Source organism: Rhinichthys klamathensis, unplaced genomic scaffold (genome assembly GCF_029890125.1).
Source record: "Rhinichthys klamathensis goyatoka isolate OS25496 unplaced genomic scaffold, OSU_Roscu_1.1 h1tg000098l_1, whole genome shotgun sequence".
Taxonomy (NCBI): Eukaryota; Metazoa; Chordata; class Actinopteri; order Cypriniformes; family Leuciscidae; genus Rhinichthys; species Rhinichthys klamathensis.
Genome location: NW_026606637.1, coordinates 7,477,251 through 7,498,975, shown reverse-complemented (window position 1 = coordinate 7,498,975; position 21,725 = coordinate 7,477,251). Strand labels below are relative to the sequence as shown.

At 38.7% G+C, this 21,725-nt stretch overlaps 1 protein-coding gene across 1 annotated transcript in view; it reads left to right on the top strand.

The window, feature by feature from the left end:
* Positions 1 to 4,390: 4,390 nt before the first annotated feature.
* tafa4b (TAFA chemokine like family member 4b) overlaps positions 4,391 to 21,725 on the top strand; it is a 58,793-nt gene continuing 41,458 nt past the window's right edge. Inside the window, exon 1 of the mRNA XM_056252829.1 lies at positions 4,391 to 4,536. Coding sequence (XP_056108804.1) covers positions 4,422 to 4,536 — 115 coding nt within the window. The 5' untranslated portion in view covers positions 4,391 to 4,421. The remainder of the gene's footprint in view (positions 4,537 to 21,725) is intronic.

Genomic DNA, 21,725 nt, shown 5'->3' with positions numbered 1-21,725 from the left:
TTTTTTTTATCTCAAAACCTATAAGATGTGAAATGGTATCATCATTTACATACCCTCGTGTCGTTCTAAAACTCTATGACTATCTTTCTTCTGTGCAACGTAAAAGGAGATATTTTGAGATATGTCTTAGTGTGTATATATATATATATATATATATATTTGTCCAATGGAAGTCACTGGTCACCAAAACTGTTTAGTTACCAACATTCTTTAAAATATCAGAAGAAAGAAAGTAATACAGGTTTGGAACAACACGAGGGTGAGTAAATGACAGAATTATCACTTTAAAGAAAGTACAAATCATTGAACAGGCTGTTTTTTTCAGCTTAGTTTTCATTAGCATAAAATTATTATGCTATCTAGCATATAATGTCTTTTAGGTGAAATTAAATTCTACAGAAAATTCAGCCAGTTTAACATTCCAAATAATTATTTTTAAACCGATTTTACTCTTTCCTTCCAATTTGCTTGTCACATTAGTAATAGGTAAACAAGCAGTTATCAACAAACCAATAGTTCTTTCCTCAATTAGTTATTCATGCTATTGCAAGTCTGATATGCCAAGCAGTCTAAAAGGGTTTTATTATCATCAGCCAGCCAGGCATGTAATATTGGAGTCCATTTCATTTCAGTGCACCCCGTTTTTGAGAGACTCGGAAACTCAATTCACAATTCACTGGTCAATTTAAATGACTCAGTCTTGCAGGTATGGACAGTCGGGTCTGTGCTTTATTTTCGACAGGAAAACGGGCCAAGTATTCCACCTTGGGATGTGTGCCGCGACGTGTCACCTCACCTGCATGTGTGTTTATACTTAATGCTGAAATCCGGGCAGGAGATGCGGACATTAAATGCAGGGCACAGTTCTTTATCTTAGTCTGAGGTGTTTTTGAGCCTCTGCATGTCAATGAAGCGCGGTTGTGCGCGTCTGAGTGTGTGCATGGCTTTGTGTTTGTCATTAAGGTTAAGCCAAATGCAAATCAAAGCAATCTCCTGACAGACCTTCCTACGCAGACCGTCCCACTTCACGTAATGATCACCTCGGTCTGTTCTGGTGAAGAGTCCTTCAGTTAATACACTAATAAATACCACACACACACTTTCGCCTGTGGGCAAAATACAGGTGCATTTGCATGAGTTTAGGGCAATTAGAGTTGTTGTGCAGAAGAATGGTGTGAAGATAACAGGATGATTTACTATGTCATGACTGTGGACGGCAGTTTATGTATGTGTGTAAAGGTGCGTAGTCAGCTTTTGTGTGTGTGTCCTAATGCACTCTGTTATGGGTTTCGCTAATGAATGTATCAGAATACAAAGCTGTTAGTAATGCTGTTGTGTGTCTGTCTGTGTAAAGAGAATGGACAATGTGCTGTTGCCTGTGTCTTAGCATGTCTAATCATCAGTCACACACACGCACGCACACACACACACACACACACACACACACACACACACACACACACACACACACACACACACACACACACACACACACACACACACACACACACACACACACACACACACACACACACACACACACACACACACAAGCTAATGCTGGATGAGGTCTCCTTTCATGAGTTCATTTTCATTCAAAGCAATTCTCAGTCTATCCACAAGGGGACAGAGTGACATCATTTAGATCTATGGGGGAAATCTCTAGAAAAGTCATATGCAAGTAATAATAATAATAGTAATAAACATATTTTTATGACAACTAGGCACACACACACACACACACACACACACATGCGCGCGCCGCGCACACACGTTTATTTAGCTATCTAAATGGGGGCTTTCCTTAGACGTAATGGTTTTTATGCTGTACATATTCTATGCCCCTCCACTAACACTACCCCTAAACCTAACCCATCACACAAAACTTTCAAATTCAAGATGAAAACTACATTTTTTAAAAGCCTTTAATTACTTTATTTTTATACCAGTTTTACAAAGGAGGACGTTTTTGGAGATTTTGTCAGCCTTTGGTCACTTCTGGGTACAAATTTGTCCCCAAAATATAGTTAAGCACACACACACACACACACACACACACACACACACACACACACACACACACACACACACACACACACACACACACACACACACACACACACACACACACACACACACACACACACACACACACACACACACACACACACACACACACACACACACACACACACTCTCTCACACACACACACACACACACACACACACACAAAAGCTGGGAGTAGTGTGTAATTGTAATAAAATAAACAGTATTCATTTTGTAATTCTCTTCGGACTATCAAGGTAAAAGAGTCAAACAGGACTTTGACTTGGTCGTTTATGCTCTCAGCAACTTTTTTTATGGACACATTCACTGCGCATGTGCATATGTGTATTGGCATGTCTATATGAAAGAAGCAGAGAAAAAGAGAAAATGAATGCATGTGTATGTGATTGAAGTTGCAATATCGGTGGTCTCTGTGAGTGTGTGATGAGGTTGTGAGATCACTTTGAGCCCGGGGGTAGGTGAACTACAGTAAACAATATATCAGTCCCATCTCTGTGGCCTCAGCGCCTGTGTGCGTGTGCGGGGTTGCCTTTGAAGAACAGGGGTTGCATCGGACCCTGAGGGTGGATGGATATCCCTCTCTGAAGCTGCCCTTCTTTTGCTCATCCCATCTCTGTTTCTCTGTTGCTCCGCTCCATCAGTACTTTTATTCCTCTCTCCCTTCTCAGACCTTACACCTCATCTCAGGCCTTTTTTATTTCTTTCCTTTCAATCTCACATTTCATTAGCGCTGTTCCATTACCATATTCTTGTTTTTATTTTCTCACATATATGTTGGTATTTCTTTAACAAAGGGAGCTTTTAGGGCCTAGGGTTTGCTTTTAATTAAAACTAGCAAATACTTTTTTTATTTTGTTATATGAAGGTCTCATAACATTTTTGAAAAACATATTATGCCCTTATGCCCCTAATAATTTTTTTTGCTTCAAATGCTTTTTATGTGATGTTAGACCCTAGACCCACACTTGCAGTCTTAATTAATAGTTTTATGATGGATATTAATACTTTATTACATTTATGTTGGTTACAAAGTGAGACAATCATAAATCATTTCAATATATATTGTGTGGAAATGGCTTTTTTTTTAAACGAAATACAACTATATATCAGTTCTGCTGTTATGTGGGCCATTTATTTTAAAAATTTCATATTTTCTGTCCCCAAATTCAACTGTGATTTGCACTCAGAATTGTTTTTTGTTATTTTATTTTACACACAGAGGAAAAACACAAACATTTAGATTCCAAAATCTCCATACACTATTTAAACAATTAATTCTATGTTGACATCATAATCAATCAAGTTTGATCAATGCTAAATATTAAACATGTTTGATATCTAAAATCACAAAACATAAACTTTCAATTAAGTATCATTCATCAACAATTCACCATACTGTAGAATATAATTTTCCTAACATGTTAACCACATCCACTGACAAAACAAACGCGTTGTTATATAGGGCATAGTTTTACACCAAACACAATAATGGAGAGAAAAAAATGATAATGAAGAAAATATAATAATAATAAATAAATATAATTTTTTCCACAAATTACAACTGTTTCTCAGTTATGGTGTAAGTTACATCAGAAGTTAGTGTACTTAAATAGACAACAATGTCAGTGAAGGGCATGGTATAAAATATCAAAAATAATAAATGTTAAATGATATTTGATGTCTGAAGGATACAAAGAAAAATCAAGGAAAATAGCACTGGTCAACAAAATATTTTTTATTGTGCATCACTAATCAATCATTTGATTTTGTTAAATTATGTAAAAAAGTATGACAATATTGTCCAATTGTTTGTATTTACGATGAATACAATTTTATCTATGGAATTAGTGTTGTTAGCAAAACAACAGTGTCAGCAATTTGAGTCAGTGATTTAAGATGTGGAGGAAATTACATTTTCTCATTATGAAAAAAAACCCCCTTCAAAATGACATAGTTCTCTTGTCATGCATGTACAGTACATCCATTATTAGTAGACAAATTAAATGAACTAGTGAGTTTGAAAAGTGTATTTCAGAGGAGTTTCAAATCGCAATACCCTGAAGACCAGAAGTGCCCATAGTTGAAGAAACACATGTACTGCTTCTTTCTTCACTTGACCTCATCCCTCTCCTTCTTCCTTCTGTCTTCTCAGGATCTGAATATTGTTTGAGGAAGAAGGAGAAGACAGAGCAGGAGACATGGCTGGCTTACAGGGAAGAGAGTGATCAGAGAACACAGGACAGAAAGGTAACACTGTTGACGTATTCTCACAACCTTGAGGCAGACTGTGACTTATGTGTAGACTTTTCAATGCTCTCTTTCTCTCTCTCTCTTTGTGCTGGTCTCTCTGTAGATGCAGCTGTGGGAGCGGTCAGTGTGGCCGTTGCAGGTCGCACTCTTCGTCACCTTGGTAATGTGCTCGTGCCGGTCGGCTTCTGCGGGGACACGGAGTCTGCGGGGACACACAGGTATGCCAATGCCGCATTGGCTTAATTACAGGAGAATATGTATTTATGAACACATGGCAGATCGTCTGATTTACTCTCACACTGCAAGTCCAAAGCAGACTGATCATTGATACTTAGAATCATTCACAAGTTCATCTCATGCCACTTGTGTTTTTGTTGATTAAACAAATATTTCGGGAACAAGTTACGCTAAATACACAGCATTTGTGGCATAATGTTGATAAACACAAAAATGTATTTCCACTTACAGTGAGGCGCTTACAGTGAGGCACTTACAATGGAAGTGAATAGGGCCAATTTGTAAATATTAAAATACTCACTGTTTAAAGTATAGTCACAATATGTAAATAATGTGCATGTTAAGATGACTTTAGTGTGAATAAAAATAACTTACTAACCTTTTCTGTGTAAAGTTATAAGCAATTTTACAATTTCGTTGCCATGATGGAATGCCACAAAAAAAAAAAAAACAATGATAGTAAATGATTCTTCTTTTTTGATGATTCTGTCATCTGTCAATCATTCAGTGATTCTGAATTTGAAAGTTTGACATCTGGAAGCATGGCCGCATAGAGCAATAAAAATATATATAATATATGTTTGAATAGATCTGTTATCTTATTGTTGATCGGTTTATTGAAAAATTAAATTAAATTCAAGTTTGTTTGTATAGTACTTTTCACAATAGATTGTTTCAAAGTATTTTTTACAGAAATAATGCTTATAATACTAATAATATTTATAGATAATGTCAATAATTGTTGATCATGTTTTTTCCTTTATTTTTCTTTATTATGGATGTACTCATTGTACTGTAAAAAAGTACAGTCAACTTGGATGTTTAAGTCATTTCAACTTAAATTACATTAAACTGACTTAAAAAACGAGCTGAATCTTGTATAACTTGTAATATGTATGATGAGTTAAAGCAATGTAAAAACATATGTTGTCATAACTTTTTAATCATGTCATTTTCTATGTGAATGTTGTCGGGGTCAAAGACATATATCCATGAGCATATATAATAAAGAGTCAGGCCACATCTCATACAAAAGACAAGAACAAATTTACAGCTCATATAATACGTGTGTTTTAGAGGAGAATAATTTTAAGTGCTTTTATAAAATCATAGGCTTCACATTTCTTCTTTTAAATCTTCAAAACCTGGACCACAGTGCCAGTGAGAATGCAGTCCATTTTATCATGTTTAAATCCATTCCACAATAATTTTTCTTCCAAAATTAGTGTTGAAAAAAAAAATTCTTCATATTCCGTCCACCCAGTGAGTGTAAACCACAGAGGATGTCAGTGAACCCTTTTTTCAGCCCATAAAAGACATTTAACAAGGCTTGACCTCTAATACAAACACATAATTACAGTTATTTCCGGTGCTGTCCTGTTCAGGAGATTAAAAGCGGGTCGTTTGCATCCGTATCATATTTATATGATAGTGCTCCTGCCCTGCAGTAACATTAAAACGGACAGCAGCAAAGTCACTCTCTTCATTAGAGTTCATGCCTCTGCAGTAAAGAGTTTTAAGCGAAGGGACAATTTAGTAATGACTGTATTAATCTTAAATGGTCAGGTAATAAGCTCTTTACACCTCTGCATGCCTCTGTACACACACACACACACACACACACACACACACACATCTTTGTAAAAAAAAAAAAAAACGAGGGTAACTAAAATAATGTCCACTTCCCCACGCTAATTGACACCCACGAGCTAACTAATTCTGATTTGCATAATTCATGAAAGCTTCCCTCATGGTGAAGAAGTGACCAGCAGTACATAAATATTTTAGCATGCCAAAAGGTCAGACTCCAGGCTCTTTCGCTGAATCATTCATATTATGCAAAGTCCTTCCCCAATGTCAGCGTTGCTCCAGATAATTATCACACTTTCTTTAATTACGACTTCTCTTTGTTTAGTTGTTGCTACTGTAATGCAAGGTGACCTTTTGGCTGAGACAGAAATGCCACCAGCATCTCGAGCCGGTCTGACTGATGATGTTACTTTTCATTTTGATGGGGAGAAGAGGTTACTTTTCTAACGGAGGTGTTTTTAATCAGCACTGTGCTAATTACAGCAGAAGGGTGTTGTGAAGGTCACCAAAGTTTTCACATTTCATAAGTGGATGTCATCCCTGGTTTAATTTGGTTTAAGCCCTATCCTTAATTTGAAGAGAGACTCTTGCTAATTGAGGAAAATTGTTTGTTGTGAAATTGAATATTTTGAGGAAAACAAAAGAAAAGGGAGAAATGTGGGCAAAAATGCACAACACTTTTTGTGATTCATTACTCCTTTGTCAGGGCAAGTTTCAGAGTGACTTTTTGCACTGAGTGGTCACATGGTGTAGCTATTTTATTTTTGAAATAAAAAATATTTGTGATTTGAATTTTCACACAGGTGACCATAGCCAATAAAAAGCTCTATTATTAAAAAAGCTCTAAATACCCTATATGTTGTATATTTAAATGTTGCATAATAGTATAGATCATATTTTAATGTATTATAAAAAATGTTTTATATCATCACTACCGTTAGCGGTTAAGTTACGGTTAGCTACCGTAGAAGCTTTTATTCAGCAAGGATGCATTCAATTGACCAAAAGTGACAGTAAAAATGTTACAAAACATTTATATATCAATAAATGCTGTTCTTTTGAATCTTCTATTTATCCTGAATCCTGAAAAAGTATCATGGTTTACACACAAATATGAATCGGTTTTAAACTGTGATAATGTCACTGTGACACCTGTCTTGGACTTTGTTTTGCCTTCTGTGTTTGTGCAGCATGTGTTTTCTTGTGAATCAGTTTCACCTGTTACCCGTCATCATCCTCATCACAGTCATCATCACTCTCCCTGTGTATTTAGTCTCCCTAGTTTCAGTTCTAAAGCTTGCTTATGTTTGGTACGTGTCTTGTTCATAAATAAATAGTTTAATCGTGATCCGTCTTCTTGGTCTTCCTGATCGTGGCTCACGCAGCCCAAGCATGATAGATAATAATAATAAGAAACGTTTTTTTTTTGCACCAAATCAGCATCATGTGACACCGCAGACTGATGTAATGGCTGCTCAAAGATATGAAGTTTTTCTTTTGTATTTTTTATATATTCTTATGTATTTGATTATATAAAAAAAATATATTTATACAAACATATGCTATATGTACTTTATTATATTACATATTATACTAGACTTTATATATATATATATGTGTGTGTGTGTGTGTGTAAATAGTATCTTAATAACTTTGGGATTTAAAAAGAATAGCCTCTGCCACATTTTTACCTTGAAAAGCAAGTTCTTCATTGCAGTGCCACTTGTGGCCACATGGTGGCTCTGAAGCTCTATAAATGCATTCACAGGAATAACCCCTCTTGTGTCTGAATGAGAAGCAGTAATGGGTCATTTGTAAAGTTCTCCTGCGGAAACATGGACACTAATGGGAATGGATGGTCTGAATCTCACCCAAACGAGGCAAGGGCCGTTGACTGATGGTTGACACTGAAACCAGACACTATAACTAACAACCACTTTTTCTTGTCTTGTGTGTCCTGTCATGCTTGCCCATGCTTGCAGGTAAATAGAGACAATAGCGTGCAAGCGCCTGCCTTTGTTCCTGTCTGCTGTAATAGGCCCTTATATAGCCAACACCGAAGGCCAACAAAGTCCCAATGCGCGTTGCATTTAATGAGTACACACACATTCGCCAACATACCTGCATGCCTACACGAGCCAGTTGTGGCCATTTTCGACACATTGATTCAGCATCCATATACAGTACAGTGTGTCAAAGTGAGTCGCCTGGAGCCAAAGGCCACCCACTCTGAGACCTCATTTGTGTTATGTGAGCTGTGCTTTGGTTTGTCTTATACTCACGACATGAAGATTAAACACACAAGTATAAACGTCCATGCAACATTGTTCAAGCTTGTGATGACACTTGACACATCCAATTAAAAACAACAGCTAACCTGGAGCTATTTATTACCTGGCCTGACAACGCATTCTCATCCTTTGGCGTCATATAGGTGATGCCATATGACATTTCGTCGAAATCTTATGCACATGGCATCCTTTAGCGTCTATATAACACGCACTGTTATGGGTAGGTTTAGGTCTGGGGTAGGGTACGGTTATGACGCCTTGGGATCTGCGTCTCATATTCACGCTAAACGATGCCATGTGCGTTGGATTTAGACGAGCGTCACCTGTATGACGCCTTGGTTTCTGCGTCTCATATTGATGCTAAAGGATGCCATGTGCGTAAGATTTCAACGAAATGTACAAAGCGTCACATGTATGACGCCAAAGGATGAGAACGGGCTGGGCCTGAGTAAAGGAGGTGTGTGTGTGTGGTTGTGGAACATGTCAGCTGGCCTCAGGTAGTACGTTATGGGTGTTCTTGTTAGAAAGGTTGTTAGTTTCATTTTGTGTCACGCTGCACATTTTCTTCTGTCATGGACATCTAGACATTCGTCTGTTACTGCATGTTCTTTCTTAAAACGCTGAACCTGAGGTGTTATTGTGTGAAACTCGCATGCAGAATATCTTATTTTCATTTAGGAAAAAACTATGGATGGACAGATTGAAAACAAGGTGCAATACAGCAACTAGGAAGAAAACATTTCTGCATAGTGCTTATTAAAGAGGAATGCTGTTATGATCTGGAAACTTTGTTCTAACTCATTTCAAATGATCAGTATTAGTATTATTATAATATTGCATGATCTATTTTAGCTTGTCTGAACCCTATACACTATTGTTGAAATTTTTGGGTTCTGTTTAAAAAAAGAAGAAGAAACTAATCATTTTTATTCTGCAAGGATGCATTAAATTGATTAAAAGTGACAGTAAATACATTTATGATGTTACAAAAGATTATATAAACTATTAATCAAAGAATCCTGGGGGAAAAGTTATCACAATTTTCACAAAAATATTAAGCAGCACAACTGTTTTCAACATTGATAATATTAAGAAATGTTACTTGAGCTGCAAATCAGCATATTAGAATGATTTCAGAAGGATCAAGTATAGAATATATATATATATTACTATTTATATACAGTGTCATATTATATATGACACATATTATATATATATATATATACACACTGTAAAACATTTCTAACCCCCCCACTCAAAATTTTCTAGTGACTGGTCACATCTAAATTTTTCAATTGGCCCAATTGAACAATTTAGATGTGACCAGTCACTAGAAATTTTTGAGCTGGGATTTTTTTTACAGTATTCCTATACAATATACTGTATATGAATAGGATAATATATATTCTATTCTATATATATATATATATATATACATCATTCTATACACATACACACACACACACACACACACACACACACACACACACACACACATATATATATATATATATATACATATATAGACTGTTCCATTCTTTATGTCACTTGATTAGTGTTGTGACTTGATTATTAATGTAAATAATCAATTAAATACATAAAAATGATGATAATTTAAGTCATTACGTTATTGTGACAGGCAAAAAGCATTGAATAGACATTTGTGTGGCTTCCAAATTGTTTTTTAAAGATTTGAAAAAAGAGCCACAAAGAGTCCATACTCATGCTGTTGCTCTCTGTAAAAAATCCTGTAAAAGATTTTACCTCTGGGTCAAAGGGCTTGCTTTATTTTTAGCACATATATATTTTATTAAATATAACTAATCTCACCAAATTAACACGTTACATTGACAGGCCTACCCTCAGTGCACTCATTGTCGTCGCAATCAACCGAGTTCCCTCAGAGTCACAAAATGTCTTCCCTTTTGGTACTGACACGCCAGTCAGCTATTGACAGCAGAAAGACATGCTTCTTGATAAATCGCACAACGGCTCACTCGCCTCGCGCTGTCAGAATATATCAATCGCCTGGCTGCCCCATCAGCTCAAGGTAATGGCGTTTAGCTCGACACCCAGATGCGTCCGCCACAGGGATAGAGACAGTTAGCCATGCTTGAAATCTTATTTGATTTCAGGCTGATCTGAGATTTATTACTCTGAGACCATCATAGCAGCGCTTTAAAATCCAGAACAAGATGGCTATGGTGGAACGCTGAGCAGTTAATTCCAGTGTTGCGGTCCTGGAGGAGAAGCCGCGAAGAAAATCTCACGATTATCCCCGGAGTCTGCTCACTGTGCTTAATGGTGCGGCAGAGAATTTTACAAATGACTTCTGCTGCCAAGTGTGTAAAAAGAGCCACATACAGAAAAAGGCGTATTCAGATGCATTTCAGCTGTTCACACAGCACACATTTTGCATGCCTGTTTGGTCGTTATTAGCTTATAATGCAACGTTTACAAGCAATCTTTTCCACAGTCTGAGATCTCATTTTTGTGGCTTGTTGGTTGCTGTAGTCTCCAGGGCTGGAGATGTGTCAGATGATCTTGCCTGAGTGTCCAAGATGTGACGCCTGCCTGTGTGTGAGAAAGGTGTAAGACATGAGTGATAGTGTGAGACCCTCATCCTCTGGTTGGCTGCATGATTTCTCCGCACAGTATTTTTGTTAAATCCAGGGAATTGCTCATCAATTTGACTGTAAATGACTGCTAATGGTAGATAAAGGGTTGTTGTGTGCCAGTGCTACTTATGAAGCAAGGGATTGCTCATGTCTTTACTGTGAGCCTATTATGCCAGTAGGAGGCAGTATGGCCTTTGTTCTTGGGGTTTGGATATGATGGGAAGTCTTTCCATGAGTGCTGAGCCTCCAACTGGCTTCTCTGCACACTAACAAGGCACACACAACCCATACTGTGCTTACAAGCAAGTTATCTTTATCTTTATCTTTATATATATATATATATATATATATATAAGCACAACTGTTTTATATTTCTTATTCAGATATTCATTGAATACACTTGAAATTACATTTAACCACTCTTGAATATAAGTTCCAATTAGCATTAAAAAGGTTTTAGTGACTGACTTGATATGAGCTCTTATACTAATGTAGCGCCCCCTATGCTCTGAGTGTAACCCAAGCGACGCTCCGGATTCTTTAAATGTGTCTCTCGACTTGCAACTATGCAATAATGTTATTCTTTCCCTTTCTTTGAGATCTAATAATCTGTATCTACTAATGAATTGCAAGCAACCCCATTCGGTAAGTATAAACAAATAATAACATTTAATCACACACAATAAAAGAAATATTAAACAAATGAAAACCCCTTGTATTGAGTCTTAATATACCAATAAACTTCAAATGTAAATCAACACTTGTCTCTTGTCACTTATTTTATCTTTCAGAAACTAAATAAACTCAATTCACTTTCACTTTCACTTTGTGACTTTAAGCTAGACTAACTCACTTTAAATTATTCCAATAGAATGAAAAAATCGAATTTAGAAATAACCTTTTCAGTTACCTCACATAAATCCACAATAACACTTCTTAACATTCTTGTTATCTTTGAGAAAATTTAAACACTTTACCGTAACCCTTCAGTGATCACTCGTATATGCATGCGCGCACTCACACACACACACAATGTAAACAGTCACCACCCAACCCCTCGTTGCAGGCCTGTACCGTTGCTAGAGTTCGTTGTGGCCTAGAAACAACAAATGGCCTCTTCACTCTATTGAGCAAATAACACAAAACCAGATCACCTGAATTCCTCCTTCAGCAAACGACACTTCAGCAACTCTTCATCCGCGAGCACTTACGAACACACTGGCTTTACTTGAACCATCAGCTCACCATCTTCTTCCCCGACAGCAGTGAACGAAATCCAGAGCTCATCCGATCTAGACCCGCTCTGATCCAAGTCCAGCAAACCGGTGTCCTCTTCACACGGATACGATAATCAACGTGCAGTCCATTAATGTCCGTGATTCTACCGCATTTCCATACTAATGTATTTTTCACACTATGAAAATAAACACCTAGACGAACTCCTGTTTGGAGTAACTCTTTCACAAATGTTTCTGGTGTTTTAGAAAAGTCCGAACTGAATAAATACACGAATTAAACACTTATACAGCACTTAGATTACATTTCTTCACCTCAGCTTTTCGAACACCCCCTTCTCTCTCCCCTGTCTCAGACTCTCCTCCCCTCTCATCCAATCCGAAACACCCTCTGACTAAAGAAGGCGGGATAAACCACACAACAGCCAATGAGAATAAAGCAATACAAGAATGCTAGGCAAAAGCACATTTTCCCCAAGTGCATTACAGACAAACTTTAATCCCCCTCATTATTCTTAAGGCAACACATCTCAGTTATAATCTTATTCATGTGAAACCCTTTATATACTTATAAATCCTATAAATGAACTTCTCTGAATGACTAAAACTATTGTTTAATCAATAATAATTTCCTTCTTACTCAGAACTAACTATTTTCTGTTATATTCTCAAAAATAAGATATTAATAACCCTATATGGAATATTAATAAACCACCTGGGTTACACTCTCCCCCTGCTAAATTACTCATGTCCTCATGAGTCTCCAACTACAACTGTAGTAAGACTTCAGACTTCGGATTCATCTTCTGCTGAACACATTGTTCACAGGTGGCCATAGGATGACACCACAATGTTCTGCAAGCACTCTTCTCAGAAGACTCCTGAATCTTCACAACCATACCCCTATACACAATAGTCAAAGGCTGGTCAGAAGACTTTCCAAGTTCATCATAACTCAACTTCTGAACTGGTTTAATCATCCTCTTCGGATAATTCCTCCCTCGTTCAAGTTCCTTTTCCCCACTTGCTACATTCACAGTTTCAATTCCTTCTTCTTCAGACACTGAATCCTCAATGTTCTCCTCCATTTGACCATCAGACTCCTCTCCTCGAGTCACTTCCACCTGATCAGGATCCTCTCGAGACCTATTAGGACTCTGTACGTTTTCCCTTTCAGCTGACGGAAAAGACAGTCTTTCAAGGTTCACAGTCCTTCCAACTGGATAATAAACACAATCACTACTATCATCACTCATAGAATTCCAGTCCGCTGATTCACGATTCTCTCTCTCATGATTCACAACTTTCTTCTGTCTTCTTTCCACAGTTTTATTTCTGGTCACCACACGGCGTGAACTGTCCTCCCTCTCTGAAGGTAAGTTTATTCTCACTCCCTCACCAATCGGCAACAAGTGATCTCTGTGCAAAGTTCTCACCCCTCCTGTTCCAGTCTTTGGCTTCACCCTGTATACAGGTAAGTTCTCAAGCTTCTCCAGAACAAGGTAAGGTACTGAACCCCACTTATCTCTCAACTTCTGCTTCCCAGTTGTAGCCAAGTTTTTCACCAGCACACAGTCTCCTTTTCCGAGCTCACAAAACTTCACTCTCTGATCATAAAGTCTTTTGTTCCTTTGCTCCGTTTTCTGTGCATTCTGCAGTGATAAATCAAATGCATTTCTCAAATCCTCTTTCATTCTCTCTACATACTTCACATGCGTTTCTCCTCTTCTCCCATCTCCAGCATTTCCAAAACGCACATCAATTGGAAGGCGAGCCTCTCTCCCAAACATAAGATAGTAAGGAGAAAATCCAGTAACTTCACTCTTCGTGCAGTTATACGCATGCACCATCTGACTCACACTCTGACTCCATCTCTCCTTCTTAGAAGCATCCAAGGTCCCCAGCATGGATAACAACGTTCTGTTAAAACGTTCCGGTTGCGGATCTCCCTGAGGATGATATGGTGATGTACGAGACTTTCTGATCCCCAGAATTCCCAGCAACTCCTTGATCAGTCGGCTCTCAAAGTCTCGACCTTGGTCAGAGTGTATCCTAGCAGGTAATCCGTAATGAACAAAAAACTTCTCCACTAGAATCTTTGCAACCGTCAGCGCCTTCTGATCCCTTGCAGGATACGCTTGTGCATAACGTGAAAAATGATCAGTTACTACAAGAACATTTGATACTCCTCTCAAGTCTGGCTCAATTGATAGGAAATCAATGCAAACAAGATCCATTGGTCCTCTGCTTGAAATATGATTCAAGTACGCAGATCTTTGCGGCAATGTCTTCCTCACAATACACCTCCCACAATTCTTCACATATTTTTCCACTTCCATGGACATATGCGGCCAGTAGAATCTGTCCTTGCACAGCTCTGTCGTTCTCTCAATTCCCAGATGACCCGACTCATCATGTAGCGAATTTAATACTTCCGGTCTGTACTTTCCAGGCAAAACCAACTGTACTTTCTCTCCTCCAAGAGAATTCTGTGTCACTCTGTACAACAGATGATTACGAATAACCAACTTTTTCCCTTGTTTCCTCAACAAAGTCTCCAACACATCTGAACTCTTTGTTGTTTTCAGACACTTTCCAGACTCCACATCTCGCATCACTGTACCAATGACCGGATCTTCCCCTTGTGCCACTCTCAACTCCTGGTTAGTCAACGAATCTCTCTCATTGGTGTCCAAACGAATCGGGCAAACATACAGTTCTGGAACACCTTCCACTCCCACACCCAACTGATCAACCAGTCTGTCCTCCCCTTCTTCAGCCCAGTAAGTACTCTTCACACGTCCACAAATAGCTTTTACCCCGGATCTAGGGATATCCATCCAGTTTGTAGTTCCATCTGTATCCCCAGGAAAACGTGACAGTACATCAGCATCAACATTCTGACTTCCAGCCTTATACCGTAGGTTAAAATCATATGTGGCTAAGGCACTCAACCATCTATGTCCAGTTGCATTAAGTTTCGCACTTGTCAGAACATACGTAAGGGGATTGTTGTCAGTCCTTACTGTGAATTTTGTTCCATACAAGTAGTCATGAAATTTGTCAACAACAGCCCATTTCAGCGCCAGGAACTCCAGCTGATGAATGGGATATCGTTGTTCCGCCTCACTCAGTTTCCGACTTGCGAATGCAATTGGTCTCAACCCCTCAGGGTACTCTTGATTTAGAACTGCTCCCAGCCCTTTCAAGCTAGCATCCACATGCAGTACGTATGGCTTAGATGGATCAGCATACGCCAGTACAGGTGCATGAGTCAAACACTTGATAATAGCATGAAACGCTTCCGTGCATTCGTCAGTCCACCTCTCTCCAAAGGATTCCTTCTCTTGGAAGTATTTCCCTTTCTTCTCTACCTTCTTTTTACCCCTCACAGGTGCATACCCTTTTGTCAATTCCGTTAAAGGCCTTACGATCTTGGAGTAATTCTTGACAAATCTGCGATAGAAACCACAAAATCCAAGAAACGATCTTAATGACTTCAGATCATGAGGTATCTTCCACTCCTTCACAGCCTTCACCTTCTCTGGATCTGGTGTAACGCCTTCTGCACTCACAATATGTCCCACATACTTGACAGACGGTTGACAGAATTGACACTTATCAACTGATAATCTCAGCCCAAACTCCTCCAATCTATCAAGTACTTTCATCAGTCTTTCTTCATGTTCTTCCAAGGTTCTCCCGAAAACAATCAGATCATCCAAGTACACTATCACTTGTAGTAAGTGCATGTCTCCAACTGCCCTCTCCATCAATCGCTGAAACGTCGCAGGAGCTCCCGATATCCCCTGAGGCATCCGCTCAAATTGGTAGAATCCAAGAGGACAAATGAACGCAGTCTTCTCTTTATCCTCAGAAGCCATTTCGATTTGATAGTAGCCACTCCTCAAATCCAACACCGAAAACCACCTACTTCCCGTCAGACAATCCAAAGCATCTTCTATCCTTGGCGTTGTATACTGGTCAGGTATAGTTCTGGAGTTCAGAGTTCTATAATCAATACACATCCTTATAGCACCATTCTTCTTTCGTGCTATGACTATGGGTGACGCATAAGGACTTCTCGATTCCTTAATAACTCCTGCAGCCAGCAGATCCTTCAGATGACGACGCACATCATCTATGTCAGCTGTAGCAATCCTCCTTGACCTCTCTCGGAAAGGTGTACTATCCTTCAGCCTGATTGTATGAGTAACATCCTTCGCTTTCCCCACATCCCACTCGGATATTGAAAAAACATTCCCTCGCTCAGACAGCTTCTTTCTCAATCTTCCTTCCCAATTACTTGGTATTGGAGAATCACCAAAGTTAAAGATATTCGGATCCAACTTCGTCACAGATGTCTGTTCTCTTTGCATCACAGTTACAGTATCCGTATGAAACACATTCGCCATCACAGTTCCTTCAGAAATAGCTATGTCCTTCCCAGTCTCATTACACACTAGCAACTTGAAACTATCCACATCCACATCAGATGAATGCCAGACAGACGAAGGAACAAACACTCCAGCAGGTAACTGGTTCTCATCAGTGGCTTCCACCATCAGAATATCTTCTCTAGTCTGTTTCTTGAGTTCCACTTTACACTCAGCATACTTTTCACCATTCTGAGGTATCTTCAGATCTCCAGGACCCATCCACTTTACACTCCCTTCCACACAGTCATTCACTTCTTCCTTCCTCTGCAGCTTCTCAAAACAAGGTATGGAAACTGTCGACTGTATCCTCAAGGAATGTACAGTATCAGAAACTTCTGCGTCCTGTCCCAATGAAATAAGTCTTTGGAAGAAACTTGCATTTGTTCCGATGATAACAGGAACCTGTTTAGGACCCTTAGGTTCTGGACACACCAGCGCTAACACAGGCACTGTTTTCTGCACTCCTGTGAGCGACTCAGGAAAAGACACATCCACAAGAATATATCCCTTGTATGGATAAGTACTAGCACTCAGTCCCCAAATTGACAATCCACTCAATGGTTGAATTGGAACATTTGACAAATGTTTCTCATGAAAATGCTCAAAAACAATGGTAACTTGCGACCCACTGTCAAGCAATGCACTACATGAACGTCCATTCACTTCCACTGAAATGGTAGAAACTGGACCCACAAGACCTCTGGGCACACCATCCTTTTCACTGCCATCAGTAGTTCCCTTCTTTGAGAAACAATCTGAACGACCGGACCCTGTAGAATCATCCTTGGCTCTGCTCACTTCAGCTTTAGCTCTATGTAGGGATTTCACCAGCTTTTGAATCACCTTTCCGGTATTCTCTGTTGCTCTGCACTTAGTGGCAATATGTCCGTCTTCACCACAACGGTAACAGAAGAAATCCTCCTTAGGCTGCAACCTTCTCTCAGCATTTCTTCGAAAAGGCATTTCTCTGTAATCCAGCCGCTTTGTCTGAGTCTGCTCAGCAGTTGAGGTTATGGTCATCACTTCCAGACGTTTGTTCAACTTCTGAATCTGCATCTTCAACTCTTCCACCTCCGGGTCTCCTCGAGTAGGCTCTCTTTTCTTCTCCTGCTTCTCTGCAGCAGTCCTCATGGAATCAGCAGGCACCTTAGATGAATCTTTTCTCATCTTCAATTTCAGCTCTTGAAGTTCAGCTCTAAGCTTATTCACCACATCAGAATCAACTTCAGACTCAGTTTTCAGATTCAGTGATTTCACTGGCATTCCAATCCTACGTCTCGCAAGCTCATTCTCTTCAGCTGTCTTTATCTCATTCAACAACTCTAAGAAACCAGGAGGTTTAGCTTTTCTTTCTCTTAGGCGCAATTGTAACAACATCAGGTCAGACTCAGCAGAAGCACCTCTGATAAGTTGTTCAAGTCTCGCTCTATCCATTGACCGTGACATCAACCCTCCTTTCTGCACAACTTTCGTCAACGACTTCTCCAATCGGGTCAGGAAATCGGACAGCATTTCTTTAGCGAATTGTCTCAGCAATCTGAATGCAAAGTAAAGATCTTCACCTGATTCAGATGATCCAAAGGTATTTTCCAGTGCCTCCAAGTACTCCAAAGCACTAGCCTCAGGACTTGAAAATCTCACCACTTTCACAATATCAAAAGCAGGACCTTTCAAACTCTCCAGAATTCTTCTCCTCTTTTCCTTTTCTGAACACTCGCATTCAGATGTCATCATTCTGGCCTGTTCCAACCAGTTCTCAAAACTCTCCTCTCCAGCCGGAATAGGAATGATACCAGAGAACACCCTCAATCTTCTGTAAGCATTGGAATCTCCAGAAGGTTTTGTCTTCTCCAACAGATCACCAACAGCACGAATGATGGACTCAGGCGACGCAGCATTCGAACCAGACGAATGGAACAATGATCCCACATCACTCATGGATTTTCCTTCTTCACGAAGAAATTTTTTCAACTTCTCTGCGAAATCAGAAGCATGGAGATCAGCCGATGATACAATAACTCTCCATGGATCTTCACCATCAGCTCTCTGCAACTCAGCTGGTATGCGAGATGAGTCAATTATTTCTCGGCATTCACACAATACCATCACAGTATTTGGAGTTTTCCCCTCTTTGGAGCCTCTTACTCTCACTTTGCCAACAGCTTTTATGGTTTGGACCGCTTCTTCAATGTATGCCACCTCCGTTGTTGATGGTACCCCCATTAACATGATAGCATGATTCTCATCAATCAAAACTTCCTTACTCCACTCTGTAAGTTCAGCAGCCAACAGTGCATCACCCTTGAACTCCATCTTCAAGCTGAAAAAAGTAACTAACAGCTTCTTTAGTCTTCTCAAATCTTCAACAGGATCTCAGGAAAAGAATAATTGATCCCGGACGAGCCCCCAAAATGTGTAGCGCCCCCTATGCTCTGAGTGTAACCCAAGCGACGCTCCGGATTCTTTAAATGTGTCTCTCGACTTGCAACTATGCAATAATGTTATTCTTTCCCTTTCTTTGAGATCTAATAATCTGTATCTACTAATGAATTGCAAGCAACCCCATTCGGTAAGTATAAACAAATAATAACATTTAATCACACACAATAAAAGAAATATTAAACAAATGAAAACCCCTTGTATTGAGTCTTAATATACCAATAAACTTCAAATGTAAATCAACACTTGTCTCTTGTCACTTATTTTATCTTTCAGAAACTAAATAAACTCAATTCACTTTCACTTTCACTTTGTGACTTTAAGCTAGACTAACTCACTTTAAATTATTCCAATAGAATGAAAAAATCGAATTTAGAAATAACCTTTTCAGTTACCTCACATAAATCCACAATAACACTTCTTAACATTCTTGTTATCTTTGAGAAAATTTAAACACTTTACCGTAACCCTTCAGTGATCACTCGTATATGCATGCGCGCACTCACACACACACACAATGTAAACAGTCACCACCCAACCCCTCGTTGCAGGCCTGTACCGTTGCTAGAGTTCGTTGTGGCCTAGAAACAACAAATGGCCTCTTCACTCTATTGAGCAAATAACACAAAACCAGATCACCTGAATTCCTCCTTCAGCAAACGACACTTCAGCAACTCTTCATCCGCGAGCACTTACGAACACACTGGCTTTACTTGAACCATCAGCTCACCATCTTCTTCCCCGACAGCAGTGAACGAAATCCAGAGCTCATCCGATCTAGACCCGCTCTGATCCAAGTCCAGCAAACCGGTGTCCTCTTCACACGGATACGATAATCAACGTGCAGTCCATTAATGTCCGTGATTCTACCGCATTTCCATACTAATGTATTTTTCACACTATGAAAATAAACACCTAGACGAACTCCTGTTTGGAGTAACTCTTTCACAAATGTTTCTGGTGTTTTAGAAAAGTCCGAACTGAATAAATACACGAATTAAACACTTATACAGCACTTAGATTACATTTCTTCACCTCAGCTTTTCGAACACCCCCTTCTCTCTCCCCTGTCTCAGACTCTCCTCCCCTCTCATCCAATCCGAAACACCCTCTGACTAAAGAAGGCGGGATAAACCACACAACAGCCAATGAGAATAAAGCAATACAAGAATGCTAGGCAAAAGCACATTTTCCCCAAGTGCATTACAGACAAACTTTAATCCCCCTCATTATTCTTAAGGCAACACATCTCAGTTATAATCTTATTCATGTGAAACCCTTTATATACTTATAAATCCTATAAATGAACTTCTCTGAATGACTAAAACTATTGTTTAATCAATAATAATTTCCTTCTTACTCAGAACTAACTATTTTCTGTTATATTCTCAAAAATAAGATATTAATAACCCTATATGGAATATTAATAAACCACCTGGGTTACACTAATTTACTAATTAACTCTGGTTTTCAAAATATTATCTATACAGGTGCTTTATAGCAGTAGATCTCAATTGGTGACTAATGCTTTTTTGAATATACACTTTTAAAATGTTGGCATTGGAAAGGAAAGTATTTTATGCTCACCAAGGCTGCATTTATTTGATAAAAAATCCTGTAAAAACAGCAATATTATGAAATATTATTAAAATTTAAAATAAATGCTGTCTATTTTAATGTAGGCTATTTTTAAAATGTAATGTAGCCTATTATTTTAATGGCAAAGCTGAATTTTCAGTAGCCATTAATCCAGTCTTCTCTCAGTCAGTGTCACATGATCCTTCAGAAATCATTCTAATATGATATGGAGCCACTAAAGGAACACGATGAAGTAAAAAAAAAAATGTGATGGGATTAAATGTCAACGCTTTTGCGTTCTCTCGCAAATGTTTTGTGTTCTACTGAGAAACCTTGCTTTAGATCGCAAAATTTTTGTGTTCTTTGCGAGCGAATGCAAAGCACTGAAATATGTTTTTTCCTTCCATGTCATTTTGTTCCATCACCATGTCACCCTAGGGGCTCCGTAATATGCTGATTCATTTTAAATAATTTTTTTGTTACAATAGAAATGTCTTTACTGTCACTTTTGACAAATATTATGCATCCTTGCTGAATAAAGGTATTAATAAAGAAAAACTATCAGTTCTTGCAGTCCCAGGGAGTTGAACCCATGACTTCACTCCAAATGCTACTGTTTGTTTATTCTGATAAATTGATTTTAACAAGGAATAAGCTTCCCATATCTTTTGCTGTTGATCCAGTCAATGTTTTATCCAGTCAAACTCTGGTATTTTGGTGCAAATTCATTTAACAGAAGTCGACAGGTTCTCATTTATTGAAGTTTTAGTTTTAGCTTGAAATTACAGATGTTTCAGATGCAAAATCATATATTACTTTTTTCAGATAAAATTCATACATGTGCCAGGTTCCAAAAAGTCCCCCCACCCCCTCATCTCCAGAATACAGAGACACACCATCCATCATTCATTATCTCTCCGATACCCATGCAGGATCCGACGTGAGGCCCCGTGGTGTCAGTCATAGTCACAGCTAGATCT